The sequence below is a fragment of the Nothobranchius furzeri genome, chromosome 11 (genome assembly GCF_043380555.1).
Source record: "Nothobranchius furzeri strain GRZ-AD chromosome 11, NfurGRZ-RIMD1, whole genome shotgun sequence".
Taxonomy (NCBI): Eukaryota; Metazoa; Chordata; class Actinopteri; order Cyprinodontiformes; family Nothobranchiidae; genus Nothobranchius; species Nothobranchius furzeri.
The window spans coordinates 23296322-23315795 of record NC_091751.1 but is presented as its reverse complement, the minus strand read 5'-3'; the positions used below and the strand labels follow the sequence as shown (position 1 = coordinate 23315795).

The window sequence follows — 19474 nt, the reverse complement described above, 5'->3', positions numbered from 1 at the left end:
AGTCACCTCAGATGATCTTATGCAACTGGGCCGGTCTGCAGTCGTGCATGTGAAGTGCGTGTGTTAGCAGGACCAAAAGAGTTGCAGCAGCAGTGCTGCAGTGAGATCCAGAACCGAACACACCCTGCAGCATCCTGCAGAGCAGCGGTAGGTTGCAGGCGGCGGGTCCAGATCCGGACGGGAGACTCGACGCAGAACCAGAACGACAATCACAGCTCAGGTAGGATCCGGTCCAAATGAGACGGGCTCCATCAGAAACTGGACCGGGACCGGACGGGACCTGACATTAACATTTGCGGGAGAAGGGTTTCAGGGTTCGTTTCGGTTCCGGGCCGTTCGGATATCCCTCTTTTAAACGACGGTACTAAACGGGACCGAGTTTAAATAAGTAAAACTCTGGGGGTCCGAATGGAGTTGTTGGTCCGGGCCTCTGGAACTGGGCCAAGTCTAACTGCAGCCAGACCAGAACCTGAACCTGAACCTCCGTCAGATCCCGGTTCTGTTGGACTCATCATGTTCTCCTTCCGCCCAGAACTGAATTCGCATTATTTTAAATGTCATTATTTATTCACCTGACAGGATCTGAAAGTCATAACATCATTTTGCACGCAGGCGCATTCCTAGTTGGTCGCGCGCGAGGATGATCCGCATAATAGGAGGGGGGGGGGGGGGATAACACACACAACATGGTCTGGTTCCGGTGTGTGAAGCTCTCCAGAACGTGAGACACAGTAAAATATTGTGTTGGATTGGTTCAGAAGGTCTGAAGCATCAGATTGAAGTTCAGGTTTTAGCCTCACATCAGGGTCAGGATGGGTCGGGTTCTGGATCAGGACTGGGATCCAGATGAACATGGTTCTGATAAATCCCAGTCAGATTAATAACATCTATGTGATAAATGATACTCGGGCTAGTAATATCTATATAATTAATACTAGATTTAGAAAATGTTTATGATTAATAATTTTCAGATTAATGTAATTTATAATAGTCAGACTGAAACATCTATAAAATAAATAATCGTCTAATTAATTACTTTAAAATAAACAATAGTCAGATTAATAACATATATATAGGCTAATTTATAATAAACAGATTAAAACCACCTATACAATAAACAATCAGATTAATAACATCATACAGTAGAAATCCTGAGCAGGATTTTGGACTGCCTGACTCAGACTAGTTCTGGTGGTCCTCTATCTAAATTCTTGTTCTGGTACGGTTCTGGTTCTTGTTGGGTTGACACCTGCTGTTTGTCTCAGGTTTAGAATGGCTGATAATGACAAAGACTCAATGCCGGCTGCAGGGAGCCTCTCTGTGGGACAGTTACAGTCCCACCTGAAGATGGAGCCCAAAACTCTGGGGGTGAGCACAAATCAGACTGTTAACCAAATTTTACACAACACCTTCATCTAGTGTGGTATACAGAAAACACTGCCTCTCAGGGTTCCCAGATGGATGGAGTGGGTTTAGATCAGGTCTGTGAAGCTTCTGGTCACTTCCTGTTTGATCTCCCCCTCCTCCAGGCGATCCAGATAGTGATTGGGGCGCTAATCCTGTGTCTGAGTGCCTCCGTGCTTCAGCTCCATGAGGTCCACTTCACAGGGGACGTGGCCCTCTTTCTGATTGTTGTCATACAGGTTGGTCAGAGGTTACACCTCTAGGTGTGTTTGACAAGGCCTTTAATAGTTCTGTGACGTTTTCATAAAAGTATTCATGTAGGCTACTTACAACCCAACAGGTAACCTTGTCTGGCTCGGTTCTGGTCCACAGCGGCAGGAGACCTACTCTGTTCTGGGTGAGTCTGAATCATACAGAACAATCCCTGTGATACAGAACATCTTTCATCATCTTCCAAAAGGCTAACCCCAGCTTTTCACTGGATGCGTAGTGCATGATCTAATAGATGCCTTTTTAATCAATCAAATCAAAGATACTTTATTAATCCCAGAGGGAAATTATAGTTTCAGTACACACAATTCAGAGATCAGACATACATGGGCAAGACACATGACAAGAATTGGTGACTGTGGTCATTCGCAACCCTGAGTCGCGCTACCTTAATAGAGATAAGAGGGTTTACATGAGGATTGGTTCAGGTGGAGGGAAAAAAAAGGCACTTCAGAGCTACCCTCCCACCAGGAGGGCAGCTTTGCTCTGCAGAAAAACACCTCAAACATACATGCAACAGACTTCAGACAACACAAGTGTCCACTAGGTGGGGTGGTGGGTTGGGACTATCCCCACTTCAGTTCCTGCAGCCACGATAAGCAGCGCATGTCACCTCAGTGTGGATGGGGGAGGAGCATTGAGGGTTGGAGGGTTGCAGTGACCCTGGAATGTTTCAGCGGCCTTCCCGCAGTCCCGCCCAGGTTGGGAAAGGATACAGAGTTGAGTTGCCATAGCGACAGCACATTCTGCATATCTTCTGAGGGGGGAGTTTTCGTTGGAGCCTAGCAGGCTCAAGGACGCCAGATTCCAATTAGAAATTGTTTTGAGGCCAGACAGAGATAATTTCCTCTCTGTCTTACAGTTTGTTGGTCCTCAACCTCTCAAAATCCCAATAATGGACATTAAACTATCCCATTCCGTGCTGATTCGTCCACTCTATCCTTGATGGCATCCATCTTTTGTGCCAAAGAATGAATCTCCGCCAAAGTCCTAAGCTTACGATTCATCTAGACAATTATGTGAGTCTGTGAATTCACAGCGCAGTGCAAACCATCTCTGAGCTCCGGGATCAGGCCAATATTCCTCGACAGCTCGTTAGTTTTCCGGTAAGCCATGTAGCCTCCAAGGCCAATGAGCAGGAAACCTGACACCAACACCACGAATATCCACACGTCTTCAGAGTCCTCCATAGACAGCTGAGAAAGACGGATCAAGTTCCACTGTTTCCAGGAGTCCATGATGTGTCCAACTGGGTCTGTCCCGGCGAGGCATCCGGGAGCCCCTTCTCCCGTTCTCATCGTTGAAAAAATGTTATCAATCGCATAGAGAGACCAACTGACGAGATCATTTAAGTGAATTTCAGTTTCAGTTTTCAGAAAAATGCAGAAGCAGCCGTGCACCCAGCACACACAGACAGACAAAGGCCTTGAGGATAAGATATGGAGGAGAGGAGGAAAAAAAGCGTCTGCACCCTCCAAGAGCCGGAAGCTCGTTTCAGATGCAAAACAGCAGCAAAGTGTTCTGTGCAGCCCATCCCATGAGAATTGAAAGACCACGCATGATTTTGGCAGGTTACATAATAACAAGGAAAGAGAAAGATGGTAGCGTGTGTCCAAAAAGGCCTGTTTTATTTTCTGTGCCGTTTACCGACTACGGAGGCTTCACAGAAAATGACCTACTTTTGTTTTACTGGTTAACCTACTGGAAGTCTGAAAGTTTACAGATGTTTTAGACTAACTTGCTTTCTGGCCCAATATGAACTTCTGAACTTGATGCATTATGGAAGTGTCACATGTAAAACATAAAAGTGTAAGCGACGTTTCTCTACACAAAACTCAACTCTTTTCGACCGGTGGAAACACACCCGTTCATTATAGCAGCGGCTATAGCTGTTAACTAGCCTAGTGAACTAGGCCAATTCTTGCTTTGCAAAGTTTGTAAATATTCCACAAAGTTTGTATATATTCCAGAGGTGTAACCAAGTCACTGTTTTGCAAGTCACAAGTAAGTCACAAGTGTTTCCAGTCAAGTCTCGAGTCAAGTCCAAGTCAAAGACAACCAAGTCCAAGTCGAGTCCAAAGTCAATGATCTGGATGTCCAAGTCAAGTTCAAGTCCTTAACTTTGAATTTTCAAGTCATAATCAAGTCATCTGTCCAAATTCAATTTAATGACAATGATAATAAATAAATTCCAGAAATAAAGCTTCTTAAAGCTTCATTTATTTGCTCGAACAAGCAGAAAGTGCAACTGAGACTGGTTATAAACAAAATGCTGCTGCATTTAGCAGAACAAGATCAAACCCAGATTTTTGTCCATGTCATGCCACTTTTGTGCTAAAATATCAAATATGCTCAAGTCATCATCAAGTCAACAGATGCAAGTCTATTCAAGTCGCAAGTCATTGGCGTTCAAGTCTGAGTCAAGTCGTAAGTCTTTATAGATTTTATCAAGTCAAGTCAGAAGTCATTAAAATAATGACGAGTCTGATTCAAGTGCAAGTCATGTGGCTTGAGTCCACACCTCTGATACATTCACATAAATAGGATGGCTTGCAAGGCTAGCTGCTAACTACACTTCGTGAACATTATGCAGCGCTTATGCATCGAGTTCAAAGGCCCTTAGAAGTCTCTGAACTAATTGATCAGTACTTTTCAGAAATTAACCAGATCCCAGAGGTAGAACCTGGTAAAAACTGTGCCCCCCCTCGTGGCTGGTATCAGAACTAGCTTTAAGCCCCACTCCTCCTTGTCCACTGAGGCATTTCCATGATAACATAAAAACGCAGCTCAGATCTCCAGTTGATCCTCAGCTTTCTGCTTTGTTAGGTATGCCTTTTTCTGAGCTAAACTTTAGGTTACTGTCGTAACCCCGGTTCTCTGAGTAACATGAGTGAGATGTCTCACTATGGGATACGCCCCTCCGCGGATTCCTCAGAAGCACTTATCTCAATACGCCAATCCTGATTGGCCAGTGACCGTGACGTACGCGTCCCCCTGCTACTATAAGTAGCAAGCGTCCCCACGCACGCACTATTCAAGATAAACACCTCTTCTCGCTTCGCCCAGCAAGAAGGGTTGTCTGGTGAGACATCTCACTCATGTTACTCAGAGAACCGGGGTTACGATAGTAACCTAAAGTTCTCTTTCTTAACATTCGTTTCGATGTCTCACTATGGGATATGGAGACTCCCGTATTGCCAGACAGCTTATCCAGCGATCACCAACCTACAGGGATACGTCTTGGCCCGCCAAAGACCCCACACTCAGAATCGTGTGAGTCATTGCAGGGACCGAAACATCAAGCTTATAGAAGCGTGCAAATGCAAGTGGAGAAGCCCAACTTGCTGCAGCACAAATCTCCTGGATTGACAGCCCCCGAAAAAGGGCCCAAGAAGCAGACAGGCCCCTAGTAGAATGGGCCCTGAGCCCAACAGGTGCCTGAATGCCCTGACAGGAGTAAGCCATAGAAATAGCCTCCACAATCCAGTGGGAAAGCCGCTGCTTTGTGACGGGTTTCCCCTTACGAGGCCCACCCCATGACACAAAAAGCTGGTCCCCCCTGCGAAGGTTCTCCGTCCGATTCACATACTCCTTGAGCGCGCGAATCGGACACAGCTTGTGCCACCGCTCCTCCTCAGGAGAGGAGAAGGGTGGCGGGTAGAAAGCTGTGAGGATAATAGGAGAAAAGGAGCCCACCACCTTAGGCACAAAGGCAGGGTTGGGCTTCAAGGACACCTTCATGTCACCTGTTGCAAACTGGGTGCAGGATGGGTGCACAGAGAGAGCCTGTAAGTCACTAACTCGCTTTGCAGATACCAAAGCCAGGAGTAGCACCACCTTAAGAGACAGGATCTTAAGGTCCAGGCCATCCATAGGTTCAAATGGAGGCCCGGAGAGGGCCGACAGCACCAAGGACAGATCCCATGAGGGCACCAGGGGTCGGGACACAGGGAGAAGCCTGCGCGCGCCCCTCATGAAGCTACACACCAGGGGGTGTTGACCTGCCAATTTCCTCCCAAAACCCAAGTGTCGGGCGGAAATGGCTGCTAGGTACACTTTAATGGTGGAGAAAGCCTTCTTCCCATCCAACAAGTCTTGCAGGAAAGACAGAATGACGTTCACCGGGCATTGGAAGGGGGAGACCTCCCTGCCCTGACACCAGGCTTCAAACACCCTCCATTTACAGTCATATAGGGACCTAGTGGAGGGGGCCCTAGCATTCTGAATGGTTCGAATGACTGCCTGGGGCAGCTCTGCTGACACTAGCCTGCACCCCTCAGGGGCCAGACCCACAGGGCCAGCCGTTCTGGATGAGGGTGGAAGATCGAGCCTCCCGCTTGGGACACCAGGTCCCTGCGAAGCGGCAGTTTCCAAGGTTGGCCCTCCAGGAGCTGGAAAATGTCCGCCACCCAATGCATGGCTGGCCAGTATGGGGCCACCAGAATGAGAGTGTGGCGCTGGGTTCGTACCCTCAGCAAGGTGGGTGGTATCAGGGCCACTGGGGGAAAAGCGTAAAGCAGTCCCCGTGGCCAGTCGTGCGCCAGCGCGTCCACGCCGAGTGGAGCGTCTCGGTCGCGCAGGGAGAAGAACAGAGGACACTGAGCATTCTCCTTGGAGGCAAAAAGTTCCACTACGGCTGTGCCGAACCGGATCCAAATCTGTTCCAACACTGCTGGATGCAGGCTCCAATCCCCGTACAGGGGTGTCCCTCTGGACAACAGATCCGCCCCCCGATTCAGAACACCCGGGACGTGGGTGGCTCTGATTGAGAGGAGATGCCTGCTGCACCATAGGATCAGTCTGCGTGCCAGCGTGTGTAACCGCATGGAGCGCAGCCCCCCCTGGCGGTTTATATAAGCCACAGTCGTGGTGTTGTCTGTTCTCACTAGGACATGATGGCCGGAGAGAAAAGGCAGGAAGCGCTTCAGGGCCAGAAAGACCGCGAGGAGTTCCAGATAATTTATGTGTGTCCCCCAGAGCTCTCTGCTCCACACACCCCTGACAGAGCGACCCTCCAGGAGCCCCCCCCCAACCTGACAGGCTCGCATCTGTCGTGACCACTTTCCTCACGAGAACCAACCCCAAAGGCACCCCCTGTGCCAAGAGGGAGGGGTGACGCCAACAGCGGAGCGCCGCGACGCACGCTACAGAGACCGTCACCCTGCGCGCTCTGTGGCGCACTGGAGAGAGACCCAGAGAAGCCACCCAGCGTTGAAAATCTCTCATGTGTAGACGGCCTAGTGGTACCGCTGAAATAGCCGACGCCATGAGACCCAAAAGCCTGAGGCATAATGCAAACCGCACCGAACTGTGTAGGCGGAAGCGCGCCAGGCAGAGCGAGAGCGCGTTCACGCGCGGTGTCGAGAGACGGGCCGTGAACGCCCCTGAGTCCAGATTCAGACCTAGAAAGGTTATTTTCTGGGAGGGGAGTAAAGCGCTTTTCTGCCAGTTTATTCTGAAACCCAGACCACACAAGTGATGGATCACAACCAGCGTGTTTGACGCTGCCTCCTCTCTGGACCGTGCCAGCAGGAGCCAGTCGTCTAAATACGTGGCCAGCCGAATGCCCCTCCCTCTCAGAGGGGCGATCGCTGCCTCCGTACACCTGACAAACACCCTCGGGCTCAGCGAGAGGCCATATGGGAGCACGGTGTATTCATAACACACTCCCTGAAAGGCAAACCTCAGAAATTTCCTGTGTGGAGGGTACACGGGAATATGAAAGTATGCGTCCCTCAGGTCGATTGAGGTGAACCAGTCGTTCTGGTGAATCAGACGCAAAAGGGATGAGAGCGTGAGCATTTTGAATCTGTACTTTCTGAGGCATCGGTTCAGGGCCCTCAGGTCCAGGATCGGGCGAATCCCGGTCCCTCCCCGTTTCGGGACCAGGAAGTACCTGGAGTAGAAACTGCTCTGAGACCGATCGGGAGGCACAATGCATATCGCTCCCTTCTCCAGCAGGGAGGAGATTTCTCCCTGAAGGATGTGAGCTGACGACCCCTGGGCGTGGGAGAACACTACGCCGGAGAATCGAGGAGGAACAGAAGCGAATTGGAGCCTGTAACCTCTCGAAATAGTTCTCAGCACCCAATGTGAAGCAGAAACCGCTGTCCATTCCTCCATGTGAGTGGAGAGCGGTGACACAGCCGTGACACACGGAGCAGCAGCTCCCTCCAGAGGTTGTGGGGCAGCGGTGCTCGTGGCAACCACTGCGCATGCGCGGGGGCTTTGTGCTTTGACGGCCCAGGCGTACGGGGACGACCCGTGGCTGGCGGATAAGTCCGCCAGGGGCCGCCCACGCCTGGAAATGCTCATGGGCAACATTTTTATTGATTTTTGTTGCGCCCTTGACATTTTGTCTGGATGCGGCAGCGAACTTTTTAATGCTCCTTGAGCGTGACATGTTTGTGAAAAACAATGTGAGTGCTTGTGACGTGTGTTTTGAGCCGGCACAGCCGGCTGCACGTCCTGGCCCCACCCTGGACCGCTCGGGGACTCTGCCGGAGGGGTTCCGTGAGGGGGGGGGGGAGAAAGCACCATGGCAACATCGAACAGGAGGAGCTGGCGAACGGGGAACTGCCAGCTGCAGCGTCCGGAGGGAAAGAACTCCGTCAGGCTGCCCTCTTCTTCTTCCTCACCTGCTGACTGCCGGGTCGGGTGGGTTGTCCCGGCGGCGGAGCGGCTTGGTTGCCGGATCTCTGAGGCCAAACTGGTCGAGGCGCTGAGCCCGAAGGAGCTGGTTGGACAGCTTGAGGCTTCGGGCGCTTTGGGATCCAGAACTGAGGCTGGGCTCGGACAGCCGCCTGAGGAAGGTTCGGCCAAGCCGGCAGCGCCGGTGAGGGCTTACGGGGAAGGCAGAGATGAAGGGCTTCATCCTCTTTCTTTTTGGCCTCACACCGTTGCTGCATTGATGCCAGGGCAGAGCCAAAAATGCCTTCAGGCACGATTGGCATGTCCAAAATGTCCTCCTTCTCTCTATCAGAGAGGTTGGTGAGGTTCAGCCATCGTGCACGTTCTTGAAGCACCATCATGCCCATAGCTTTAGCCGTAGCATGGACCGCGCAGCGCTGCACACGCAGGCAGATGTCGGTCAGTACGGTGATTTCCTCCCACACCTCCGGGTCCGGCTTCGTATTCATGTCCTCACAGAGCTCGGCTTGGTACGCCGAGAGCATGGAGGAGACATTCAAAGCTCGGGCGGAGATGGCGGCAGCCTTGTACGCCCTCTCGTTCAGCGCCGACTGGAAGCGGTCCGCCTTCGCGGGGAGAGCGGGAGGCCTGGAGGAAGTTGCCGAGAGCCGTGGGTGCAGGTGGGCTGCAACCAGCGGTTCCATCGGTGGCATGCGAAGCATGCCAGCCTTCTCCATCCCCTCGAAGTCCAGCGAGGAGGCTCCTTGGACAGGAGACCTGGAGCTGAAAGGGTGTTTGTCCCAGGAGGACCTCACTTCTTGGAGAAGCTCCGGGAAGGCGGGAAGGAGGGGCTTTGCCGCTCTTGTGGCCTGAGGCAGCTTCTTTCCCTCGTAGCGGGATCTGACAGCCTCAGTGACCATGGTGGGCCAAGGGATGTTGAGCCTGGTCGCAGCGTCGGCAGACTGACTGCATGTCCAGGTGGGCGGCCGGAGAAGCCGCTCCATCCCTGGGAGAGGACGGAAAGCTAGGCATGGAGGCCTGAGCGATGGGGAGAAAAACGTCGTCATCCTCGTCCTCCTCTGAAATGAGGAGTTCCGAGGTGCCCCCGTCGTCTCCGTAGTCACCTCTCCAACACGTCCTCGACGGGGTGGCTCGGACCGGTCGGTTCGAGCTGTGAGCCCCAGCTGAGTTCGGCACACGGTTCCGGCTCCGGGAGGACATGTTCGCTGGCGTCCCCAGGCGGTGGCCCAGGGGCCGGCAGGCAAGGGTCCTTCCCCGACAGGCTAGCTTGGCGCGCTAGCCGCCGGCGAAGGCTCTTCAGGCTGAAGCAAGCACAGCTCTCACATGACCCGGGGACTTCCAATGCCAGCTGGGCGTGTTCCAGCCCGAGGCAGCTCGAGCAGACCTTGTGCGGGTCTGTGTGTCGATTTTGTTCCCACAGGTACAGAGGCGAGCTCCTGCGCCGTCGACTCCTCTGGTGGGAGGAGCGGCTTCCATGTAGGCTAACTGGTGTGTTAGCAGAGAACGAACAGATGCACTGGAGTGTGAAGCTGCTCGTTATGCCCCGAGCCTATGGTGAAGGCCAGGACAGAAGGACAGTAAGTTAACGTTCGGCGACGGAGAGAATATTAGAAGGCTCCGTCTGTGAACAGTTGAGCTAACTTACCTCAGAGATAAGCGACCACCGAAGCGAGAAGAGGTGATTGAATAGTGCGTGCGTGGGGACGCTTGCTACTTATAGTAGCAGGGGGACGCGTACGTCACGGTCACTGGCCAATCAGGATTGGCGTATTGAGATAAGTGCTTCTGAGGAATCCGCGGAGGGGCGTATCCCATAGTGAGACATCGAAACGAATGTTAAGAAAGAGAACTGAAATTAGTTATTTAATCATTAAAACCATATTTAAACCATAACAAAGTTAGGTGTTTTTTACAGAAAATGTTGCACGTTAAGTCAGTTTAGCTGCATTAAAGAGATAATAGAAGCTCAAAACCAGCAGGTAAAGCACTATAGGCACCCTTTTACTCCTTATATGTTAATTCAATTCAATTCAAAAAAACTGGGGATCCTGTTTCCCCAGCGAGAGCAGCCCCATGGCGCTCCGCCACTGTAGCCACAGGTGGGAGGGAGATCTTGGGAGGAGCGCAGAGCACATTGACACCTGCAGGTTGATGACCTCGCCAGGCTGAAGTCCACCAATCCGAAGGCGGGGGGGGGGGGGTCGGGTTTTCACAGCATCTGTCTGCATTCCTTTGTGGGGGTTTGTTGTTGGCATTCACAAGGCTGCCATGGCATCAGATTCGGATAACAAGACTTTGTTTGGGTCAGGCAGAGATAATTTTCCTCTCTGCCTTGAAGTCTGTAACTGATCATTCAAGTCCTCCAGTGAAGCCAATTCAGGTTTTAAACATCTCCACACCGTCCGGTGACCCTCTCCGAGATGACATCCATTTTGTGCACTAATACCGGTATCGCAGCTAGAACATTGTCCAGCTTACGATTCACCTCGAGTAACGTCCCAGTCTGTGAGGTCTCCACACGGACGGTGCTTTCCATGGGTGCGGGTCGCCCTCCAATCGCTCCTGTCTTCCCAAATTTCCAGAAAACCAGATATCCTCCCACTCCAATCAGAAGAAATCCAGTGATCATCAGGCCAAATATCCACACATCTTCGACGTCCTCAATGGACAACTGAGAGAGGCATCCATCCAGGAATCGAGCATATATCCCGCTGCGTGTGTCCCTTGCGGGCAAGTGGAAGCCCCCTCCTCTGTTCTCATCGTAGAAAAAATCTTGTCAATTGCGTTGAATGACCAATTTATTAAATCCATTCTAAAAAAAATAGGGTTTTTCAGAAGAAATGCAGAGAAGCGCTCTGTGGGCAGACAGGACAAAGAGCCTTGGGAAAAAAAGATAAGGGAGCAAAAGCAGAAGTGTCTGTACTCTGCGAGTGCCGGAAGAAGAAACGCACATTGAACACAACTGAAAATTAAAACCTACTAAACAAGACATTTTTAATTAAAAATTGGGATGTTTAACATATCAAGCATACAGTATTGTTCTTATTATTATTATATTTACGTTTTAATATGTTATATTGTAATACAGGTGCTGGCCAGTAAATTAGAATATCATCAAAAGGTTGAAAATATTTCAGTAATTCCATTCAAAATGTGAAACATGTACATTATATTCATGCAATGCACACAGACCAATGTATTTCCAATGTTCATTACATTTAAATTTGATATTCATAAGTGACAACTAATGAAAACTCCAAATTTGGTATCTCAAAAAATTAGAATATTCTGAAAAGGCTGAATATAGAAGACACCTGCTGCCACTCTAATCAGCTGATTTACTCAAAACACCTGCAAAGGCCTTTAAAAGGTCCCTCAGTCTTGTTTTGAAGGCACCACAATCATGGGGAAGACTTCTGACTTAACAGCTGTCCAAAAGACAATCATTGACACCTTGCACAAGGAGGGCAAGACACAAAAGGTGATTGCTAAAGAAGCTGGCTGTTCGCAGAGCTCTGTGTCCAAGCACATTAACAGACAGGCGAAGGGACGGAAAAAATGTGGTAGAAAAAAGTGTACAAGCTCTAGGGATAACCGCACCCTGCAGAGAATTGTGACGACAAACCCATTCAAAAATGTGGGGGAGATCCACAAAGAGTGGACTGCAGCTGGAGTCAGCGCTTCAAGAACCACCACGAGGAGACTCATGAAAGACATGGGATTCAGGTGTCGCATTCCGTGTGTCAAGCCACTCTTGAACATGAAACAGCGCAAGAAGCGTCTCGCCTGGGCCAAGGACAAAAAGGACTGGACTGATGCTGAGTGGTCCAAAGTTATGTTTTCTGATGAAAGCAAGTTCTGCATTTCCTTTGGAAATCAAGGACCCAGAGTCTGGAGGAAGAGCGGAGAAGCACAGAATCCACGTTGCATGAGGTCCAGTGTAAAGTTTCCACCGTCAGTGATGGTGTGGGGTGCCATGTCATCTGCCGGTGTTGGCCCACTCTGTTTCCTGAGGTCCAGGGTCAATGCAGCCGTCTACCAGGAAGTTTTAGAGCACTTCATGCTTCCTGCTGCTGACCAACTTTATGGGGATGCAGACTTCACCTTTCAACAGGACTTGGCACCTGCACACAGTGCCAAAACCACCAGCACCTGGTTCAAGGACCATGGTATCCCTGTCCTTGATTGGCCAGCAAACTCGCCTGACCTTAACCCCATAGAAAATCTATGGGGTATTGTGAAGCGGAGGATGCAATACGCTAGACCCAACAATGCAGAGGAGCTGAAGACGACTATCAGAGCAACCTGGGCTCTCATAACACCTGAGCAGTGCCACAGACTGATCGAGTCCATGCCACGCCGCATTACTGCAGTTATTGAGGCAAAAGGAGCCCCGACTAAGTATTGAGTGCTATACATGCACATTCTTTTCATGTTCATTCTTTTCAGTTGGCCAACATTAGAGAAACAAACATTTTTTCATTGGCCTTTAGAATATTCTAATTTTCTGAGATACCAGATTTGATGTTTTCATTGGTTGTCACCTATAAATATCAAATTTAAATGTAATAAACATCGGAAATACATTGGTCTGTGTGCATTGCATGAATATAATGTACAAGTTTCACGTTTTGAATGGAATTACTGAAATATTTTCAACCTTTTGATGATATTCTAATTTACTGGCCAGCACCTGTATAGCCCTGACTGGCCTGAAATAAGAAAAGTGGTGTGAAAGTTAAATGGTTACATACATTTATGTTAAATACATGTCGTCGTGACGTGTGATTTATTAATTACATAATTTCCTGAGGTAGTTTGAGACTCAGATTCTTCCAATCAGATCTCTTTTCCATGTCGTCATGTATCATGGCAACAGGCCATAAAACTAAGATGAACTTGTTTGTTATTATTTGTTGGAACGTTACTCTCCATGATCACTGCTGCTGATGTTTTCAGGTGAAATGTGTTCTGGTGCTGCATCTGATCAGCGCTGCGCTTGCTACAGCTGCTCTGGGTCTGATGTCCAAACACCTGCCGTACCGTCAGGACTCGTACCATTGTGAGCACTGCCGCAGGCTGGAGCTGCATGCTGTGGTACTGCCTCCGAACACACTCACCTACACGGTTAAATGATTACAAATAGGACAGAGGCAGACAGCTATCAGTACTGTTATTATATGCACTTTGTGCAGGTTGTGTTAATTGGGTTTATCATTGACAAAATAGATGTCCTCCAGATCAATTTTGATCTTTTGATGTTCAATAAAAATTTGTTGGAGGCTAAAAGTGCCCAGATTTCTTATCTACATTGTTTTGGAGTTCATACGGTTCACATGGCAGGATTTTGAAATTGGCAGTAGATTTTCCAAACAATTACAAACCCCACACGCACAGACATAACAGTGTTGGTGCTACAGTGTGTGGTGTGCATCTACAGAGCAAAAACTACACACTGCAAATTAACTGATTTCACATACGGACATTCCTCAGTCAGATCAAAAATCTTGCCTGATCACAAATGACTTAATAGTAAAAAAAAAAAAAACAAGATGGTGGAGGAGCATGCTGCTCACTTCCGTTGTCGGTACAGGATCTGCTCGGGTGCAAGATCGGCTCGGGGTCCTTCGACTGCCGATGACGTCAAAGTACGGCAAACCCACTCGGACAAAATACACTACACATCTATACTGTTGGAAAGAATTTAGCAGTTTCGTTATTAAAATAATGTTTCTTACGACGTAAGTTTGTGTTTATAATGGTATTTGTAAAATAAGACACTATATTGTATTCATAATGTTGAACTCCTCCTTGAGCACATCCCTTGAAGGATCATAGGTATTAGCAACACCTGTGAAATTGTATTTGCAGGAAAGAAGTGTGTCCCGTTTATTGAAGTATTTTGTGTTTAGAGTATTTGATGTCTTGTCCATGCGTAGTTCAGTTACGCACATAGTTGCTAGCCAAAACTCTGGAGTTTAAAGTTTTCTGCCTTTACTAAAATACCTGTTTGTACTTATTTGATTGATGGTAGTTTTACTTTCTATTAGACTCCAAATGTAATCATTTGTTATGTTTCTAATTCATAATTTGTAATAATGTAATCGGTGATTTTAGCATTAGCATTCCTATCGGTGTTTCCACGTATATTAGCATTGCGCTAACCACTCGCTGCCAAATTGCAGCCTTTGCGATTAGAAAATCTCCTTTTGTCACATCGCAATTTAATTGCACATGCAGTTAATCGTTCAGCCCTAATATACATGCAGCTCTATGCTAAAAGTGTATTTTCAAAGAGGAAATGATGGATTTCTTTGTAAAAGTTGTCCATCTTTCCAACAGAAAGATTTGCCTGGACCAACGTAACGTGATAACAACGTAACGTGATTATGTAATTCCGTAAGGTTCATGTTCACCCAATCAACTACTTTGACGTCATCTGCAGTCGACGGACCCCGAGCCGATCTTGTACCAACACCGTCACCTCACTTTCTGATTGGCTAAATGTCACATTCAACCAAGTGGTGCTGGCTGCAGAACCACAAAGGCGGAGCTGCACCAGAGTCAGCCCCGCCCATTCCATCAGAGTCAGTCCAATTCCTTCCAGTTGTCAGACTTGATAGCATTCTGGAACCAAAGAGGGTGTTATAGTTAATATCATCTAAAATGCAAGATTGAGGACGGAGTTGAGAAGTTAATTGAACAGTTTTGTAAAGGTTTCATATAATAAAAAATCTAACTTTTGGAACTTTTTACCATGTTATATTGTCATTTCCTCATAAGAAACACGCCAAAGCCATTTTTGGCCTCATTCATGCATTTTCCTCCCATCTCAACTTCAATTTGGTCTCCTTCCCCGAAGCGAGTCTGGTCTTGGTTCTCAAATCTGGATATTCTGTGAATTTTCTCAAATTATTTCTGAAATGACTTCTAGTGAGACACCGCCAATAAACCATACATCCTATCTACAAAGACACACTAGATGGCACAATTACATGTGATACAACTAGTTTTTTATCAGATGTAGTGGTGAAGTGCTTGTGGAGTCGGATTGACAAGCAGTTCTGCGCAGGTTCGCCTCCCGATAACGGAAGTACATAGGTAGTTCAAAACCCTTTTTCTTCTTTTCTAGCTACACTTGCCAGTACTATGTTTACAACAATTTATTGGTATACCGTTCACAATATAATGACTAATGTGTTTTTTTTTAATTTATTCGTTTATTTAGCCAGTGTGAGTCCATTTGTGAGCAGAGTTTCAACTAAAATGCTGTGTAGGAACGACCAAATTCAAAGAACTTTTAGAGACTTAAATATTTTGCTGAAAATAAACATTACAAGTTGTAATTAATTAAATGTTTCAGCTGGCTAAATAGATTGCTGCCGACCCCACCGAGAATCGAACCGGTATCAGCAGAGAGGAAAGCAAAACTTAAATCTTACAATCTTGCCACTGGACTACCAGAAACTGTTCAGTAACCTCCAATAGTGTTGTACCCGGCTTCTGTTGGAGCGGCTGTGGGCAGATATTCGTGAAAAAGAAATCTTTTCATGTTGGGATATATTCAGGCTTTGTCATGTAGCAAGTTATATTTATATTGTTTAATTGGAACATAGAGCATAGCATTAACAATTCTAAACTAGTAACAGCCGTAATCCATGTGGGTCAGGTTAGTTTACGATAAAGTTAATAAACAAAAACAGAAGCAGTCAGTGGGCTAGGCTGAGTTTGCGTGAATGGGCAGGGCTGACTGGTGCAGCTCCACCTTTGTAGTTCTGCAGCGAGCACCCTCTCCATTGAACAGGCAGCATGTTCCTGTGCCCATAAAACAGATTAACACAGTCCAACATGTTTGAAAGCCTGGTTTATTATAGGAGTGGTCTTGACGTGCTTCCAGGAGGACCAGAGCACTCTTAACACACCACACACGGTAGCATTATCTGATAAGGTTATCTTTAGAGCCATTACGCAAAATTGTGCACATTATTAAGATTGTCAGAAGGAGAGGAGCTGGAAAAATAAAATCAAATACTTTATGACAGTTAAGAATGTGAGCTTGATTGGTTGACAGTTTGTGACCTTTGAACCATGACTCCTGTGACCTGTGACCTCTGTGACCCATGAACTCTGTGCCCCTCGACCCTGTGACCCATGATTTATTTATTTTTAATGAACACCATCTGGACATCAACCATGGGAATGGTTTAATGACTCCTAACCTCTGACCCTTTTGATCTGTCCTTCCTGTTGCAGGATGTAATTTGTTGAACCTTAATGAATAATAACATCAACACTGACTAAAGCCCCTCTCAGCCAGGCCAAACTCTCCTCTCTATGTTCTCACGTTGTCCTCCTCCCTCCTTTCTCTTTGCCTTTCTCTCTCTCTCTCTCTCTCTCTCTCTCTCTCTCTCTCTCTCTCTCTCTCTCTCTCTCTCTCTCTCTCTCTCTCTGTAATCAATCAAGCTAGGCTTTCTTCAGACCTGTGCGATTGCAATGAGTGATAAACAAGTTCCTGAAGATCTTAGGTGTGTTCTTGCTGTGTGTTATTTCTAATTCCATGTTGTCGTTCTTTTTTAAAACACAGAAACGGTTTTGTTACCTGTTTTTGACGCTTTCAGGCTGACGCTGATGGTGATGGCAGCCTGAAGAAGCCGGCAGCCGTCGGCGAAATGTTGCGTCAGAAACAGGTAACAAAACCGTTTCTGTGTTTTAAAAAAGAACGACAACAAGGAAGTTCCTGAAGATATGAAGAGTACATTGGGGAACTGAATAAGTCACTTTTTCCATTTCCACTTTTAAAAACTAATTTTGACTTACATTCTGATGAAGTCACATTGTCATCCCAAGGTATTTTCCAAAATTGTTACAAAGAATTATTGAACAAACTCATGGAAACCAGAAACAAACAAAGCAACAAACCAACACAGTCGCCGCTGTGGCTTCCACCCTTCGACATGGAAGGCCGCTTTGCATCCAACAACGAGACGTCTGAACTGATGGAAATCCCTTAAAATTTGACAAAGCTGAAATAAACCAGCTTACTTGCTTGCTGGAGCAGGAAAATGTCGTCTCTTCACACACACACACACACACACACACACACACACACACACACACACACACACACACACTCACACACACTCACACACACACACACACCCTAACTCTAACCATGTGTATTCCTAAACCTAATTGTAACAAAAACTCAATTCACATCTTATATCTAAACCTCACCCCTAAGCCAAAGACAGGGTCCATCGTATCAGGACCGGGTTTTGGTCCTAATAAGGCCCATCGGTTTTCAGAAGATTAGTGAATATGCCAGTTTTGGTCCTGAGTAAGATAGTTAAACAAGTACACACTCGCACACACACAATGCCATCAATTTGCCGCAACACGGAAGTGACATCTGGGAGCCTTAGGTCGTTTATAAGTAATCAGACCATGGCAGTAATGCAGCAATTGTGTCCTTTTCACAAAAGATTACGCGATGGCAGCATAAAGGGGGAATGGGGGTGGTCTCTGCGCTGCTGTGGACTTCTGTTTATTTTGGACATAACTTGCTTTTTATTGCAATTGAAGCCATGCTCAATACATTTTTTTAACAAGCTGCTCCTAAAGGTGTCTGTCCTTCACAGACCCTGTGCAGCCTCTGGTGATCTGACCTCCAGCTCTAATGGATAAAAGCTCCAGCAGCGCCGCATTGCTCTAGTTTATCATCTTAGCTGATTCTCTTTACAAAAGCAAAGCATACCCGTTTTTACTTTCAATATAGTTGCCAGCCAGAGCTTGGCAGTAACTCCCCATGTGATCATGTGTTGCATGATTCTCACTCCCAGCGCGTCAAAAACACACTTGGTCAGCCACCCTCCACGTCAGACCCCTGACGCCAACAGTGCCCTTTTTCGTTACTTATGTGCGAAAAGGGGTTTTTCCCTTTTCTGATTGCAGATCCCAATGCAGCGTAAAACTGACATGATGGGATGTCCGCAGCCAGGGCACCAAACAAGCTCATTGTACCTCACCCTAGCCTTATCCTCTTTATGTTTTTGTTTATTTATGTTTATGTTTGTTTATTTGGCAGATGCTTTTTTCCAAAGCGACTTACAATTTATAACCTATAGGGCATGTTGTGATCTGTGGGGGGAACCGGAGTACCCGGAAGAAACCCACGCATGCATGGGGAGAACACGCAACTCCACGCAGAAAGGCCGCAGCCAAGTTTCGAACCTGCAACCTTCGTGCTGCGAGGCAACAGTGCTAACCACTGTGCCACCATGCAGCCCTCCCCTTATTTAACCATCCCCTCACCCCTATCCTAACCAAAACCATCTTGCTAGCGAACACGTTAGTGATGTGTCGGTCGCTCTAAAAGCCGGCTCTATGAAGTGAACGGCGGGAGCCGCCTCGTCACTGGTCGAGTTTGGACCGAGCCAACGCGAGGGGGAGGTTTCAACTACCAAGGTGGACGTTAAAAGTAGAGGGTATGTGTAACCTCCCCCTCGCCAGATGGTATGTTCTAACGTTCCCCTTGGGCGGCAAATACAAAAATTCACAGTCAGAATGCATGGGAAACAGACGCTTGATCACAGTGAGAGTAATGTTTTAGGTAGCAAGAGGGTTAAGGTTAGGATGAGGGTGAGGGGAAGGTTATAAATAGCAAAACGTTAAGGTTTAGGTGTGGTTAAATGAGCTGGTTCGGTGCCGCATCAGCGGGCATCCCATCGCGTCAGTTTGACGCTGCATTGGGATCTGCAGTCAGAAAAGGGAAAAACCCCTTTTCGCACATAAGTAACGAAACAGGGCACTTTAGGCGTCAGGGGTCTGACGTGGAGGGTGGCTGACCAAGCGTTTGTTTTTGACACGCTGGGAGTGAGAATCATGACATCATATCTCTGGCAGTAAAGAACTACAGCGATCCAGTAATTAATGATATTGACAAAACCTTGGTGTAAACTTCAGCCTCTATAGACACTTGTGTCATAGGGGCTCTGAACAGGTTATCCCGCTCCCCCAGCATGCACTTAGATAATTTACCATGAAGTAGAGCCATTAAAATATATCAGAGTTGAGGGTTGACTTGTGTCTCTTATGCTTACTTCTAGAAACTGAGCTGTGTTTTTTACTGCCAGACCAGGCGGTCTTTTTC

The 19474-nt window shown here is 47.6% G+C and overlaps 1 protein-coding gene across 2 annotated transcripts in view; it reads left to right on the top strand.

Annotated features, from left to right (window-relative positions):
* LOC107383228 (membrane-spanning 4-domains subfamily A member 4A) overlaps window positions 1-19474 on the top strand; it is a 31951-nt gene continuing 12477 nt past the window's right edge. The window contains exons 1-5 of one of the 2 annotated variants that reach the window (XM_054745872.2): window positions 1-220; window positions 1266-1368; window positions 1530-1643; window positions 1745-1801; window positions 13285-13422. In XM_054745872.2, the coding sequence (XP_054601847.1) occupies window positions 1273-1368; window positions 1530-1643; window positions 1745-1801; window positions 13285-13422 (405 nt within the window). In that variant the 5' untranslated portion in view covers window positions 1-220; window positions 1266-1272. The remainder of the gene's footprint in view (window positions 221-1265; window positions 1369-1529; window positions 1644-1744; window positions 1802-13284; window positions 13423-19474) is intronic. The other variant, XM_054745874.2, reaches the window with a different exon arrangement.